This window comes from Calypte anna, chromosome 3 (assembly GCF_003957555.1).
Source record: "Calypte anna isolate BGI_N300 chromosome 3, bCalAnn1_v1.p, whole genome shotgun sequence".
Classification (NCBI taxonomy): Eukaryota; Metazoa; Chordata; class Aves; order Apodiformes; family Trochilidae; genus Calypte; species Calypte anna.
The window spans coordinates 24396789-24414830 of NC_044246.1; the positions used below are offsets into that span (position 1 = coordinate 24396789).

Genomic DNA, 18042 nt, shown 5'->3' on the forward strand with positions numbered 1-18042 from the left:
TTCTCCTGTAACATTATAGAGTGCTGCACCACAGTTACTGGGTATTCTAAGGTTAATTGCACTCTTTTCAGGAAGCTCTTCCATGGTGGTAGTATTTTTTTTATTATTATTATTGTTGTTATTATTAGGATTAAAAAAAGAAATACTGGATGGGCTAATCACTTGGGCACTTATATGGAGTATGTGAAAAATCAGAAATACAATAAATATATGTGGCACTCTGATTTAAAACAGTTATTTCCAACAATGGTGAAGCACCAGCTCAGTTGTGCCAGTTTTCTTTCACATTAAATAAATATCCTGCACATAAATAACAGTGGATAAGCCCCTGAAAATAATTTTTTCCTAAGGTAACAATGACAACCACAACACCAGTTGCCATTTGCTTACATTTTAAGTAAAACTTACAAACATCAGACCAAAATGTATAAAATGGATAATGGCCACTTCACAATTCCTTCAGCATATCACCACCTGTGTAACAAATCACAAGGTATCTACAACTTTTCGCAATCTTTGTACATGAACTGTTTTAGAATCCTGGATCTTTGAACAGAAATTACAACAGTTTTCCAGGGATGGATTCATGGACAAATCCATAACTTCCACAGACATGTAAAAAGTTATTTAAAATTTTCAGGAATGTAAGACACCTGGACAAGGTCCCTTCTTGCTGTTTTCTAAAACTACAGTGAACCATCTGACTGTTTTCCCTTATTTTTATTCCGATAGAGCTAGCTTCCTCCTGGGCCTGTGCTCTGGATACACAAAATATGCCACTAAGCTCACCAAAAAGTACAATTTTTTTCTAGCTTGTTTGCTTCTACAAGTATTCACTTAAGTGACCACTTACTACAGTTAGTATTTACAGCTCCTCAGGTACTCTCATTTCTTCCAACATCTAACACGAAGCTACAGACTGACCTTTAACTAGGATTTAGATAGATTCTTCTGTAACAACACAAAAACCTTATTTATCCAATTCATGGCAAATCAACAATGCCATATCCAGTTTTGCAGAGAGAACTCTGAAGTCCTGAAGCATGTACTGTATCCATTCATCCCCTCTCAAGCGTTTATCAGAGTTGTTTTATTTAAATTCTATTTTCCATTATCATTTCTACAACTATTCCTGTATACTTTACCATTACCTTGTATTTTTAGGTTCTGTGACTGATTTTAAGAAAGCTCTTAGTTTATAAGGTAAGGCTTGTTTGACTGCCTTGTTTGTTCACAGGCTGTTTCCAGTTTTTCACATGACATCACGAAGTTTTTAAATATACTGTTTACTCCTATCTGTAAATCAGTTTTTGTGTATAATTGTTACTATTTCTACTCTTGGTGCATTTGTAAAAGGTAGAGCTATTTCCCAAAGCAGGACACAAGGCATTTACAGAACAATTTGTAAATGAGGGTGCCAAACACTTTTTCATAAAATGAGACACAAGACCTGTATTTATTTATTCTTCTAAATCTGGTCCCTCAGCATCCGCAACTTGTTCTTAAGCTTTTCCTGCTTTTCTTCATCTTAAATTTCATAGAAAAATATTTCTTCATCAAAACACAGAAAAAAAGTCCATTTCGTATATCAAATTTCATAACACGGCAGTGCAAATAACTAAGATTTCTATTTGTAATGACTTATGCATATTTTTAGATTCTGGTATTGCCTTGCGGCACAACAGCTATCCAGATGTACGTGCCTGATAAATTCAAGATGATTATTTTAGTTGCATTACATGTAAACGTGACAAGGACATACTCTGCTATATGTTAAGGGCTTGTAAAGGTATCACCAAAAACCTGACTTACTGCTAGGACAGAAATTTAAAAAAAGACTGTTTGCCAACAGTACAATTCCTTAGCAAAAACTTTTGTCCCCTCCACCAACGAAGCTTATATTTGTAAAATTCCTTAAATGCTTAGTTGAATCCAAAATAATAGTAATAATTAAAAAATAATAAATGCCTAACTCAGGCATGAGGCTGAAGGCTGAAGCCTGAGAAAAAGATATAAGTTTTATCAATAGCAATGAAAGTCAAAAATCAGGATGGATTGGTTTTGCTTTTAAGTATTTGCCTTGCAAAAATCAAAACCTTTAAGCTTTTTGGATTTTATTTAAATCTTTGATAAAATTCAAAGTAGTTAGAGATATATTTAGAAATATTCTATTTTATTACTACTTCTATTTTATTTCATATTTACTAGACACTGACATAGTCATTAAAGAATGACAAAAATAATTAAACATCCTTATTGTACTCTGAATTAATATGGTTAATTCAAGGATTTCAATTACAGTTACAATGCATATGTGCCAAATCAAAAATATGACACTCACTGGAACAACTCATTAACATTGACAGAAAATATCTGATAAGGCAGATACAACATTGGACTGTATTTGGTTTGTTTTCACAAATAGAATAAGTCTTGCAAGACTGCTTGGTGAACTTCCAGATCTCATTAAATATTTATAATTAATCTCTACAAAGTAACATTTCACAATGTGTGTTCTATTAAAGGGACACTGTTAGTTTGAAAGGTTTTTTTTTTTTTTATTTGACCCATCTTAAAATTTCTAATTTTTGTTCAAATGTCATTTAGACTGTAAGTCCTACAACTTCTGCTTGAAAAAAACCTTGATCCTCTATGAAATTTTAAAAAGATTTTTAACATGACAGTAAGCACAATATCAAATGCTCTCAGGTTAACACTTCTTCCTCTGTTCAAGGAAGGGCAGGCTGCTTTGGGGTTTTTTTTATGTGCAATCAGTCTCCTCTTTGCTATAGCTGTTGCTATTCCAGAACCCAATCCTAATTTTTAGAAAGCATATTTCCAAAAGGCATGAGTATAGCAACGAATACAACGTATACTCGTGACAGAAATCTAATATTCAGTATGACTGTGGAACTTATTCTTTTGAAAGAACTCTTTTTATTAACTTCAACTTCTTTTTCTTTTTTTCTTTTTTTTCTTTTTTTTTGTTCAGATAAATACTTACTCTAGGGGAAGAATCTTTCCTCTGAACAAGTTTCCTTAATTCATATATCATGAGTCTGCTTTTCCTAAGTTGTATGTGAAAAGCTTCCAAGAAACCCAAAGATTGCATGACATAAGTGCAAACTGGCACCATTATTCTATGCTCTCCTCTAGATATTGCTCTACAAGGACATGACAACCTCATTCCAGTTCTCCTATGGCCAAAAATTAGTAGGAAAATTTTAATTTTCCATAAGTTTCAGCTGCATGCTACAGTTCACAAAATCCCCTTTATAAATGCTGTTATTAAAACCAGAGCAAAGCAATTAGAAGAATGTATTTTCCAGGTTGTATCTTGATTTTAATATGGCTTTTTAACTAATTCCAAGAAATTCAACCTTAATATTGACTATGTGAAAATACAGAGCAGTCAAAAGTAATATCAAGCTTGCTCTTTTATTAGAATAATAGTTACTACAGATTATTTTAAGATAATCAAATGTTATAAATTACTGAAAAATAATGAGAAATTGAATCTAAAGGCTGTCCTTAAATAAATAAATCAGTCCTAAACTCAAGTTTCAATGTTTTAGAAAGCCACTGCCCAAATCACTGTCTTAGATTAAAAAAATATGAGTAAAATAGCCATGAAAATAGCTTCCAAATACACACACATGTGCATGTCTCAGTGTTTTCTTACCTGTGCTCAACTACACAAGAGACGTTTAAAATGAAGTCCAAAATGGTTTAGCTCTTCCTATTTTAGACATATTTTGAAAGCCAATTGTACTAAAGGATCCCCTTCTTAGCTAAAGTCAGAGATTGCTCTCTACAGATGTCCCAATAATCTACAGATGTTCCAAGTGACACAGGTAAATCTGTGTTAGTGCTTTGCCTTGGATTAGGCATGCAGTTTTTAATCAAGTCTCCAAATTGTCTGCATTTGCTGGGCTTTGGTTTGCATTATGGAGCTGTCTTGGATGACTCGAGCTGTTCACTTTCAAATGAAACTAAATTGAGTGCTGAGTTCCAAAACTGTGCCTACTGCAGTCCATCTACTGAATGGGTCCGGAGCCCATAGGACCACACTGAAACTACTGCAGAGTAAAATCAAGAATAAAACAAACAACAAAACAAAACAAAACCCTGAAGCACATTGGCTGTGAACAGTGAATGTTGGGTCTCTATTTACTCTACAGATCCTTTGCTATCTGCTATAGCAGATAGAACTATAATCCTTACTAGATGCTGCTGACAGGTTCATATCCAATGTTTGAAATGCAAAATCCCACTACAGAGAGTTTCCTTATTAAAGGTAGGACAATAGTAATACACATACACACTCTTTCCCAGGACAAAAAAATCCCAATTTTGAAGGTGTTCACAGATGACATAGATAGACAAAGAAGAGACTAACATTATTTCCTTCTGTATAACTTTCCTTGACGCACAGACACCTATATGGTTCCATAGTTACATCACATTTATCAGCATGGCCATGGCAATTACACCTGAAATAACAATAAGCAGAAGAAAAAATTAAACATACAATCACACCCATCACAAACATACATAATGGTCACAAAGATAATTTTGTGTACTACATAGTCTAGTTCTTTAAGAGTAAATAAACACCACCAAAGAAAATGTTTTAAGTGCCGTAACCTACAAAATACTACTTCACTGAACTATTCTTCACTCAGCATATTAAAATATCAATGATTACTTTCCAAGAAAATAAAACCCAGCATGCAGTAGAGCTATTGCTACTATATATAATATGTGATGAAAACTATGTTTCAGAACACTAATATGTAAAAATGTATTTAATAAATGGTAATTATTAATCAATAGTAAGGTATACAGTGTAGCTACAGTTTTGAAAGAAATTTTAACCATTTCAAGCATAATTTTCTGGTCAACCCTTTTGATCTCAGTTAAAATGTCCATTTCTTACTAAAATAAATCCTTATAATTATTAATTATAGAAATTACCATCATATACCTGAAGTCTGGCATCTAGTGTGCAAACTACAGCTGAAATACTTCAGCCTTACATATCCACCAAGGATGGTAGCTGTAAAAAGTGTTATTACAACACTCAAACAAAAACATATTAGTAACAAAATTGAAGGTAAGTGACCGCTAATGGGTGCTTCTCTCAAAGTGAGATCTCAACTACCAAAATGATTCCGGAAAAAATACTTATTAACAAAAATCTGCACCATATGCTTCTTGGAAACTATTTTATTGCCAAATTTGCATATTATTTACAGAGCATAATTGTTCCTTTCACAAGAGAGCACACTTATAATATGCAATAAAGTTGTCAGTCACAGATAATGTAACACTTTTACTGACAGCTGCCCAGTTTTAAGTGGTAAACTACAGCTAAAACAAAGAATGAGCTCTGCATTAAGACTGTTAAAATTGCCATGTCTGGGAATCTAGAATGAAACTTGGAAGAGCAACTGCAGTAAAGCACAAGCCGTGCTTTCAATCGTAAGCCTTTGATTACAGGCATAGTTAATTCCAAGGAAAGGACTGCTTTTGACAGATTTGTGTAATAAGTATAATTAATTTTAAAATAACTTCAGCAAATGTTTTTAAAAAACAGTACACTATTTCAAACTTGATGCACGGCTTCAACCAACTTCCCTCCTCATTCATAAATGTAAAAGCAGAACAACTTTATAAAATTTAGGCAGGTCATTATGCTAATATAGTTTGCACAGCTATATTAGTCAGAGGCACTGATGGCAATGGAAAGAGCTCTCCGTAACACCTACCTTCCACTGACGGTAACTTCGTTAACCCCATAGTATCTATGCCTAAAATTTACCCAAGGCTCATTAGTATAATACTGGCCACGGAGATGAATCCTCACTTGGGTAGCTTTTACAAATTCTTGGAGAGATGGAGTATTGTAAAAATCATTGTAACCAGGTCGGAGATTTGGTTCTGGTGTAAGAACACTAAAAGTTAGATTACCACGGGAATACGGTGTAAAGCTGTGTGAATAGAGAGGAAGACAAATAAAAATCAAAATACCACATTTGTTACATATTCTATCTCCTAATATCCCCTTTTTCTTTTTTTTTTTTTTTTCAGAGAAGGTCTCTGCTAACTGCACATAGGGGTTTTTATGGCTCTTAAGTAAATTTTTATGACAACGGTTTCCCAGTCACCAAGATTCAAGCAAGGGAAAAGAAACATCCTCTATATGTCTGGGTTTTTCCCAAACCACCATATTTTTCTCCAGATCCCAAGTTTCAAATTAAAGCAAAGCCTGTAAAGACAACCTCAAAATATGAATAAAGTGTGACCGATTACAGTGTCATCTGCACTAACTTTTAAAAAAATTTAAAACAGTATCTTTGGGAAACATGAACTATAATTCAGATTACTAATGTGCCCATACTGTTAATTACATACCCACTAAATGAACATAAAAACCATACAGAAACAATTGTATTTTTGAATTCCAGAGCCTTTGCACTGTACTATCTCATTTGATGAGTGAGCAGAGTTAGAAGCACACACCACCTTCCACTGAGTGAAGTGCAAGGGAATTTAATGGAATGCAGCAGACCTGCGAGTAAAATTATCTTTAAGCCCAAGAAGGGGAAGGGCAGTCCCAAGAATTCAAGCAAAGGCTGAGTAAACAAGTATATATAACTGCAAACTTGCACAATTTGGAATGAGGCATGTCTCATGTTAGTATATTTACTAGGTAGAGTTTAGCTATGGGTAGAACTTGCCAGCACAAGAGGCAAGCGTGCCTGCTTATCTGAACACCTATGTGGGCGCTCTAAGTACAGCTATCCCATGGGATCACATAGCACCTGACATACAATATTCAAACAATGCAATTTTCCTCACTTCAAAATATTTCTCAGCTTCTGAAAGATGAGATTCGTTGTTTGACTAGGCCTGCTGAGTCACACTTCTGTCTTCACAAGGGATCTTTGCACTTAACTGTGCCCCTATCCAGATCAGTGCTTAACAAAAGTCTCAGTGGAACAAATCTGTATGTGTCTCTGGGGGATCCCATCCCCTCTTCCCATGTTCAGAATGTTAGAATATTTTTCTTCTGTGACATATAGGGCTGTAATGAAAATGTTAAATGCCAGACTCTGAAAGAAATTAGGGTTAAGAGGAGGGCCTACCAGTTGTGGAAAAAAGGGCTAACTACTGAGGAGGAATTAAGGAATATTGTTAAGTCATGTCGAAAGAAAACCAGAGAGACAAAGGCACAATGTGAACGGGATCTCGCCACCTCTGTGAAGGATAACAAAAAGTCCTTCTACAGATACATCAGCAGCAAAAGAAGGGGCAAGGAAAACATCCATCCTTTACTGGACACGGGTGGGAATATAGTTGTCAAAGATGAAGAAAAGGCTGAGGTATTTAACACCTTCTTTACCTCAGTTTTCAGCAGAAAGACAGGTTGCCCTGAAGATGGATGTCTTCTAGAGCTCATAGAAAGTAACATGAATCTAAACAGCCCCCCTGTAATCCTGAAGGACACAGTCAGTGACCTACTGAGATGCTTGGATCCCCACAAGTCTATGGGACCAGATGGGATCCACCCAAGGGTAATGAAGGAGCTGGCAGAAGAGCTTGCCAAGCCTCTCTCTATCATCTACCAACAGTCCTGGCTCACTGGGGACATCTCAGATGATTGGAAGTTGGCGAATGTCACGCCAATCCACAAAAAGGGCTGGAAAGAGGACCCAGGAAACTACAGGCCCGTCATCCTCAGTGCAATCACACAGCACCTGCAGGATGGGCAAGGGATCAGACCCAGCCAGCACGGGTTTAGGAAGGGCAGGTCCTGTCTGACCGACCTGATCTCCTTTTATGATCAGGTGACCCGTCTGGTGGATGCGGGGAAGGCTGTGGATGTGGTCTACCTGGACTTCAGCAAGGCCTTTGACACCGTCTCCCACAGCATCCTCCTGACAGGAGCACCCTGTGCTGGGTTAAGAACTGACTGGAGGGCCCGGCCCAGAGAGTGGTGCTGAACGGGGCTGCATCCAGTTGGCAGCCGGTCACTAGTGGTGTCCCCCAGGGATCAGTGTTGGGCCCAGTTCTGTTCAATATCTTCATTGATGATCTAGATGAGGGGATTGAGTCCATCATCAGCAAATTCGCAGATGACACTACGCTGGGGGGAAGTGTGGATCAGCTGGAAGGCAGGAGGGCTCTGCATAGGGACCTGGACAGACTGGAGAGCTGGGCTGATTCCAATGGGATGAGGTTTAACACGGCCAAGTGCCGGGTCCTGCACTTTGGCCACAACAACCCCATGCAGCGCTACAGGCTGGGGACAGAGTGGCTGAGAGCAGCCAGACAGAAAGGGACCTGGGAGTCTGGATTGACAGGAAGCTGAACATGAGCCAGCAGTGTGCCCAGGTGGCCAAGAAAGCCAATGGCATCCTGGCCTGTATCCGGAACAGCGTCGCCAGCAGGTCCAAGGAAGTGATTCTGCCCCTATACTCAGCTCTGGTGAGGCCACACCTCGAGTACTGTGTCCAGTTCTGGGCCCCCCAGTTCAGGAAGGATATCGAGGTCCTGGAGCAGGTCCAAAGGAGGGCAACCAGGCTGGGTGAGGGACTCGAGCACAGATCCTGTGAGGAGAGGCTGAGAGAGCTGGGGCTGTTCAGCCTGGAGAAGAGGAGGCTCAGGGAGACCTCATCGCTGTCTACAACTCCCTGAAAGGAGGTTGTAACCGAGTGGACGTTGGTCTCTTTTGCCAGACGACTTTCAACAAGACAAGAGGGCATGGTCTTAAGTTGTGTCAGGGGAAATTTAGGTTAGATATTAGAAAGAATTTCTTTATGGAGAGAGTGATCAGGCATTGGAATGGGCTGCCCAGGGAAGTAGTGGATTCTCCGTCCCTGGAGATATTTAAAAAGAGACTGGATGTGGCACTCAGTGCCATGTCTAGCAACGCAAGGGTGGTTCAAGGGTTGGACTCGATGATCTCTGAGGTCCCTTCCAACCCAGCCAATTCTATGATTCTATGATTCTATGATTCTATGAAATGACACCATCTTGTATGGAAGCACCATAAGGAGCAGCAGAAGGACTGTAAGCGCTGATGACATGTAGCTAAGCAGGTCACCAAGATCTTAGGGCATCTACATGCAGCCTCTCAGGAAACCAGGAAAACAGAGGAGATCCTAAAACAAGGGGCCAGCCAATATTCAATTAAGTGTAGACTGAAGCCTGTGATAGAGGGATAAACAGCTGCACCCAAAATCATTCGTTTGTACCAATTCCTACCACCATATTGAAGAGGAGAGACAGTTTGACTTACAAAACATTTATGGAAACAATACTGAATTCCTTGGGTTTTTTTATAAAATATACAAATACACATTCCTCGTCCAAAAATTTCACCTCATTTGGGTTATTTATCCAAAATTGCTTGGCTTACTTAAGAGATTTATATCCCTTTCTCCTCTGCCCTCTGCTCCAAGGATCAGCAATAAAGTTCTAAGTCCTTTGCTAAACACTGGTGTAACTCATATGACCTTAGCTCCTCTCCTCAGAATACTGAACTCCTGAAGAACAAAGATGCTGACTCTTGAAAATCTTAGGAAGGTATCAAAAGTGAAACAACAACAACAACAAATCACCTACAGCACCTGGTACTGTATTTTCTCACTGATTTCCAGCAAAGTACTAAACAAGCCTAATAGTGACTGGCATCTGAAATCGGGCAAGAGATGGTGCATCTGAATATATGTAAAGCTATAGATTCAGAGATATATATAGGTTCATGCATGCGTGTGTGTGTGTAAACTATATATATTTATGAAATGTATACTGTGTAATTATATATTTTTAAATTTGCAGATGCTAACTGTCTAATAAAAAAGCTTGCAACATGCTTCTAAAAGCTAGTTATCCTTCATTCCCTTCATTTTATTTTGATTCTTGCTTAGGAAGATGAGAAATATTCAAGATACAATTTTCAACTAATTTCTTGCATGTTTTACATTATTAGTAGTAAGTCTGGATGACTGACTTTTGTACTTAAGACTGGCCTCTTTTCTAAGCTTCAGAAAATGTTGCACTCTCAGAGACCAAAATTAATACTTCCACACCCACTAGACAGTAGTTTAAAACAATCTGTTTTATCAGTATCTTACTCCACTCCTCCACTCTGTTTTGTAATTCTACTGACAATAGGCCCCCAAATTTAACAACCATGTAAAACTTGAATGTCTCGCTCAAAAGTAACAGGAATCAATTATGTCACATTCCTCCATGTCTGAAATCTGATAAAAGTGACAGATGACCTTTTGGCAAACTTCAGTCAAAAGGTCAGATTTGGGATCTTTTGTATATTCAGCAAACCATAAGAAAATGTGTACACCAAATTAAAATATTCTGTCTCTTTGGGATGTAGAAATGCATTGTGTGAGGATAATACCCACTCAAAGCATCTGTATTATGCAGATAATAACCACTCATACCTAGGAAGCTGAAGACAGTTGACAGAGTCTGGGTTTTCCAGAGATCCATTGTTAACCATTCCAAAAATACTGCAGTTTTTAGCAAAATACTGCCAGTCTTCCCAGTTAAGATCATCTCTTTTTTTCCTTTCAATTCTTACTGCTTCAGGGTGTGGGCTATAAAACTGCAGTATAATATAGAATACCTATAAGAAGATAATAATTAATAAATAGCTATTAATGCCTAAGTTGTAAACAACAAGTATATAACTTTTTTCAGTGTGACAATATAATCTGTTTTACCACTCACAGACAGGAAAAGAACCAATATTTCAGTCCACATTTTCCCAAAGAAAAACAAAAATAAACTTTTGTGATAGACAAACTCTTTGATCTCCCAGACATTTTCACACAAACTGAGCTGTCACATGAAAATTCCCACTTTTTCTTGAAGACCACCTGGAAATTAACTATTAATTCCACCTCCAAATTAACTACAAAGCTGAGGTCTATGACTTTTTACAGTACTATTATTTGGCAAAAATAAGGGCATTAGCTTTGGATTGCCATATATTTGAGGAGCTGCTCATCTCATAATAGGTAATTTTAATTTATTATTTTTATGGGGTGGGTTTTTTTAGGCCTCTCCCCATTTTTAGCTTGGAATCTCATGCAATATCCCATATTGCACTAAAGAGCACTTCCCTCATCACAGTGCTTATGTAGATATCTGTATGTATTAACTCAAGTCCTAAAACTTCACATATGCTTGAATTTGTTTGTAACTAAGGGACTGATTATTACTTATGTAGCCATAGTCATATGACATAGCCTGTCATCATATTCTTTCCCTTCTCCCCATTAATTTAAAAAAAAAAAAAAATATTAAGCTAGCAAGAATATGCAGAAACTTGGTAGAGACTCAGTAGTGAATTCAGCCCACTACTGCTATGTCCCTCCTTCCCTGACACTCTTCAGTACTGTATTGAAGTGTTAGGTGCAATCTGGCCTCTTCAGGAACATTTTCTGCTTATCATATGCTCCTTCCATTTTCCTTGGGAGGCTGAACTACTATCTCCAGAACATGTACAAAACAGAAATCCTCTCTGCTGTGTCAGCGTGCTGCAGACATGTTAAATCCCATTTAACTGCTGACAGCTTTGTACCAGAAGCTATAAACCAAGGACCTCAAATTTCAATAGAAATTTAAAAGTGAAGTTGAACTTTTAAAAGGCTGAGTTAAAAGGAAGCAAACAATTTCTAAATATGGGTGTCTTCACACAGGATATCTACTCTGGTGTATCTGTTCTATATCACTGCTTGTTACAACAGCCAAGGCACATAAAAAAGAGAATTACAAGAAACCACAATGCATTCTTGCTTCTTTGTGCATTTGTTTCATGCTGATAAAGGAAATCTTCACTCTGGTTGCTTAATAATAATGTCTTAAAGCATAAGATGTGAATTTCCTCAAAATTGTAATTAAGTGCCTAAAAAATCTTTTCCTGATTTTTGGTTTAATAGCAAATTTAAACTTCTTACCTGATACTGTCCATTTTGCAAATCTATTGTGATAGAAACACCACGATCCAGACCTGCAGTATTAGTAAACACAGATGAAATCCAGGTGGTCCCAATGTCATCATCATTGATGTAATACAGAGGATGGGCTTCTGCATCCAACCTCAGCACTCTGTCATTAGTGGTATCACCTGCACCATTAGGGATGCAGTACCTCTGTATCAATGGGTGTACCCGGGGATGACTTCCAGGACAACGGCACTCAGATTGGGTATGTAGATGAGGAAATTTTCCAGAGAATACTTCCAAAATGTCTCTGTCACAGAATATAAAAAAGTAATTACATACACGATAAAAAAAGGACAAGTGCCAGTTTGTGCCTCTAGACTCATAGATCAAAACTAAATTCAGCTTAGATTATAGAAGAAGCTTAAAGGCTTGGTTTCATCTCACATAAATCAGCCAATCTGGCTAGGAATAAGGTCACCCAGGGCCCATATGTAATTAGTGGTAAGCAGCAGGCATCTTCAGGAGGTGCTTGTGAAGAAGCACTCCACAGACATACATGGAGCTCTGCAGACATATATGGAGGCAAGGCAAATGAGATCCTTGTTTAGAAATGTAAAGCTAGGCAGGATGAATCCAGCCCCAGTTGCAAGAGAAAAGCTCTTTCCCTTTTATTATGACATCATATCTGACTCTAACCCCTGATTTTAAGCATACCATAGCACTGGCATATTACCTGTAAACACAGATGAGTTGAATGTTTACATCCTCTAAAGAGAGCAGCTTATAGCATCACATTACACATAGGAATACCTGGATACAAATATTTTCAGTTTTAACTAACTTTAATACAAATACCCACTTTTTTAATTGCCTCACTCTGTGACCTCTCTGATTGCTTCTTATAGCCCATGTCAAAGCCATTGAGTCACTTATATTCCCTCTGACATCATCAACTGTAATATATACATAGATTGTAGGTAGGTATGTAGGTAGGCAGGCAAGCAGACAGATATATGAATGATGGGTGAGTTATCTAAAGGATTTATCTTCTCATCTCTGGTATAAAAAAAGGATTATTGTGGCCTAGAGGAGGCTAAATATTTAAATTTTAAAACTCTTACTTTTCCCATTTTCCTACTTTATCAAGTAGGAACACAATTTCAATGTACTTATTAGCAAATAAGTACATGCTAACAGCTACAACAAATTTCACAGAACTAAAGTTAGTGCATGCTTTAGATAGCCTAGACTTAACAGATATGCAGGCAAGACTTTCAATTGCATGTCACCCCAGCTAAACATTTTGGACCAAGATTTCTGTGGCTATGAAACAACATCTACAAAGACATCAGTAGGTCACAGCAGTTTTTAAAATACCTTAACTTTCAGATTTTAAACTTCATTCATTTCACTGACTTAAGCTGTGGTTTAAAGGATTTGACAAGCATTGCTCTGAAAGAACACAACCAACACAATTTTCATATACCTTGGAATTCAGATTCATATTAATACTTTCAAATTCACAGCAGCTCAGTTCATCACAATGTCCTGCAGACAGCTAAACTGAGCTCCTAGGAAACTGCTCTCCATCTTACTGAAAGACTATCATTAAGCAGCCTTAAGGTCTGCAGTTATGAGTGTCATTGCATGTAGCCTCCCCAGGAGCACCATGCAGACAAACAGGACCTGACTACTTCTGGCCAGCTTGAATAGACAAGATTAATCCAGCATAACAAAGGTAACATTTCTTTATAATGCACTAGGAAGGGAGGCTGGAGGGCAACAGAAATTGCAGTGGCAACCTAATTTGGCCCGGGGGATGGAGGAAGTCAAAGCAATTGCCCAAAGCTACATGGACTGGGCTAGCAAAATCACTGGTGGCTTATGGTGACAATCTAACAGAGAAAGCAATGAACAGTTAAGACAATAGCACCTCAGGGTAGGGGAGTGTGCAGGAGGTGGGGGGGAGCATCAGGAATATCCAACATTGAGTCTGATACCATGTGGAAGCTGAAACCAGAGAAAAGGAACTGCTGAGCTACAGATGCCAAGCTTGTAGCCACACAGTCATCATGCTGACCTGCTGGAGTGCCTGTCCTGTTTGCTTGGATCACTGGTATTAAACTGGTCTTAACTGGACTGGTCCAATTTGTTCCCTTCCACACTCCATAGTTTACCTGGAGCTCTGAGCCAGCAGGACTAAGCTTATCAGCACACACTGTTATGTCAGAATTATGATGAGTTGATGACACCTATATAGTTTATAAGCACTGAACTGTACCAACTAAATCTATTCTCTGCAAGAATATTTACTGAGTCAGATTGTAACATGGACACCAAATTAGGAAAGCACAAACATATTGGATTTTGGGTCTCATTACATACATAGTACAAATACTACTACATATACTAGCTATGTTTAAGCCATATTGAAAAGCAAACCACATTAAGTTGCTGAATTTATTTTATCAATGTTTATCAAACATTTTTTATCAATATTTTTAGATTAAAAGCCATCTTTGAAATGAGGTGTAGTAAACTACATCATCATAAGCAATCACCTAAAGAAGACATCAGAAAAGCACTTTGGGAAATAAGCAAATTGTTACCAATTCTTTCCTCTTGCCACACTTTTTTTTTTTAACAAAAATAAAGATTCTTTACCTGTTTGTCAGTGCCACTGGATAAAATCGAAAATCTTGCATTCTTCCAACAAATTGCTCTAAACCTAAGAAAATACACTATAAATAAGTAATCCATTGAGCAGAAGGCAGGTTTGCACTGCATGAGAACACCTTTAATTCAGCACTCAGATCTCTCTTGCACAATTACCCCTCTTGAATGAAACCATCTTGGATCTGGACAAAACTATAGAGGGCAGTGACTTAATTTTTTTTATAAAAAAAAATGATTTATAATAACTTTACAAGAACATTTTGTACCTATCTCTTTTCTGATTAGAGAGGTGGCACAAGGATCGGCTCATTAGACAGAAGTAATGAGCCAGTCCATGTGCCACCTCTAATTAGCAAAGAGATACAGTAGGTACAACTGTACCTATCAATTTATACAATAAAGATAAAAGGCATTTTAAAAATATTCCTTTCCTTTATACATTTATTAGTTACTTAGTATTCAGAATCAAAATCACAAGCTAACACATTTCTAAATACAAGCTTTAAAAAACAGGGCACAGAATTACTTTCTTGCTCAAGAGCACAGGAGACATATAAATGACATATAGTTATATTTAGGAGTTAGCTTCATATTCTGCATGTTCCTGCAGAGCAATAGTCACTGTTCTTACAGTCTGTAAGAATGGCTGTTCTGCAATCATGTCATGCTGTAGTATGTATAAAATTCTAGGTATAGATGAAGAGTAACGTTATCAGGAATCACTAGAGATTGAGGGGTTCTCATTCTGCTAGTGGTTTATGTGAGTCCTGACAGAACTGAATGACATGAACAGCCAGAAATCTTCAGCTTTATTCCTATCTCTGAGGAAAAGCACAGTCTTGTAGCCCTGTACAATCCTATTCCAAAACAGTTTAACTTTTTTACTCAGAAAAACTATGATTGTAAATGAACACGATGTTTTACTTTACAGATGTATATTTTGGAGAATACTGGAAAACCAACCTCTAAGCAGTTCCACCTAAAATAAATTATCAATCTTTTGAAAAATCTAATTTTCTCCTCAGGCATTTTCTCCTAAAGGAAGACATTACTACCCAATATATGACTAAAAATGACTCGCACACATTTTCAGCCAATTAATGTACATCTCTTTTTGAACACTACAGTGCATTCTGCTAAAATACTACAAGATTTACCTGTGAAGCTTTGTCCAATTTGGACTGTACCATCAGTATCTGCAACTGTTCCCACAAGAATCCTTGAATCAAAAGGTGTGTTGTCATCTTCCCAGCCATTCAAGAAGAAACTAATTCTGCTGTGATGCACCTATAGAACCAATCAGTGGTTAAATCAAAGAGGAAACCACAGTACAGTGATCTGGTAGTGATTTGGAGAGGAGGAAAAGAGGAAAAGAAGAGTCTGCTTCACAAGGCAGAAGACTGGTTACAGCTACTTCACCACTTCAGGCCATGGGTACATGTTATATCTGTCAGAGCTTTTCTCATTCAGAGAAGCTCATACAGGCCTCAAGGGGCTATCTACCACACACAGGATATCCAAATGCAGCATGTTTCAACCAGGCCTCTGAAACCCCTCCAAAATGCCTCCCTAACCCCATGTTTCTTTCTACAGGGGCTGAAGGGAACAGTATAGGAACTGGCTATATCTGCTTTACACCCAGTGGGTAATTCCCTTACATCAAGGGAACTCTTGGCTAAGAACATGCACTCAGCCAGCACCCCAGGGTACTGTTTTATGCAAACGTTCCTTTCCCTGCCAATTCATTTTAAATTTGAGCTAACGTTCATAGAAATACTATATGGCATTCTCCCTGCTCCGCAAAGTCACAAGATGCTGAGCTTTACAAAGTATTTTTTCACATTAAAAATCTTCATATTTAGGTTACATAAAATTAGAAAACTTTTGATAATATTGGAGTGCCCTTATATATTATGAAATTCAATACTTTCTTAAAAATCACAGGCACGTACAAAACGGAAATAGGAGGAATCATGGCTATAGTCAGCTTCTCAGTAATTAAGTTAATTTTAGAAACAAAGTTTCTTTTGAAACTTTTGAACTCTGCTGAATTCTTTAATGAATAAATGACCTCATTTGTTTGGGAATGGTTCAAATTTTTTTTATTTTTTTCAAAAGTGAAATTACTTGATTTTTAGCAACACTCAGCATGTATAAGAATTATTTCACAGGACAGCTTGGTAGTCCTCAGATTCTGAAACATCATTTTGTTGCCAATTTACAGAGCATTATTTCCACTTTGCAGATGTGGATGCCTGCTGAATCGTGTCTACAAAAGCCAAATAAAACTGGAGTACTTCAGTCTGTCTTGCTACCTATGCTAATCAAAACAAAATAAACCTGGAATAATTGCTTCCTGTAGAACAATATATAAGTGAGACAAACAGAAGGTTTACAAGCCAGAGTAATTTGTTGCAAGGAGGGAAGCCAGAACCTGAAAAACATCAGCTTGAAAAACACAATGTAAGCACTCACAACACTATTCCACCAACGAAGTCTTTCAAATTTCAGACTAAGATAAACGGACACAATTATCTATAAATCTGAGCTCAGATGATCAGCATCAGTGCCTCAGGCAACATGAGTCTATTAGTATTTTAAGAAAGAAAATATGAAATGCAATGGAGGGTTTTGTTCGATATTTTTTTTTTTACTTAGGCTTCACATAAAATTGTACAGATGAATTTTTCTCATTAAACTGCACTTTCAAACACACACATTCATGCTGCGCTTTATTGCCATTTCAGATTCAGTCAATATTTCCCAAATTTAGACAGGAATATTTATTGCCCTTCCACTGATGGAAATTTGAAGGCTATTATCATAATTACTAAGCCTTGAGATTTGTTCAAAAAGTTATTGCATATGAGTTTCACTACTCAAAATACATCTCTCCATTTTAAATTATCTTTTGTGTTGACACATCAATGACCTAAATACAACAGTTTTTTATTTAATTTTAATTCAAAGCCCTCTAAACATCTGATGCCCTATTTGCAGCAGCCTAAGTATATGTGTATATGGTGGTTACATCGCATTTTTTTTTCTGCATCACATTTTTTACAGCCTGTTACTGTCATTTGGTGTTTGACTGTTATCATCATAAAAGATATAGGCTTTTCTACTTTGTTATTTGTAGCATTATCTCATGTTTTACAACATCTTTGCACAACATGCCTGCACATGAAATATAACTAGTGAAAAGTTCTCAGTGTTATTAATGCATAAAAAAGAATGTGGCTCCATCTCTACTGTCTTTACCCAGCCAAAAGCTGATGAACAGCCAATTTTCCTTTATCACATTAGCACAGCCATGAGGGAAACACATTTGTTCTAGTCAGCTACACTAAAGATACTATTACCAATCTAACATATACATGTTTTA

At 37.2% G+C, this 18042-nt stretch overlaps 1 protein-coding gene across 1 annotated transcript in view; it reads right to left on the bottom strand.

Moving 5' to 3' along the window:
* The window catches only part of USH2A (usherin), a 387112-nt gene that overhangs the window by 337966 nt on the left and 31104 nt on the right, over nt 1–18042 (bottom strand). The window contains exons 3-8 of the mRNA XM_008496570.2: nt 15815–15944; nt 14646–14709; nt 11994–12288; nt 10473–10657; nt 5772–5993; nt 4400–4493 (exon numbers count right to left, since the gene is read on the bottom strand). Coding sequence (XP_008494792.2) covers nt 4400–4493; nt 5772–5993; nt 10473–10657; nt 11994–12288; nt 14646–14709; nt 15815–15944 — 990 coding nt within the window. The remainder of the gene's footprint in view (nt 1–4399; nt 4494–5771; nt 5994–10472; nt 10658–11993; nt 12289–14645; nt 14710–15814; nt 15945–18042) is intronic.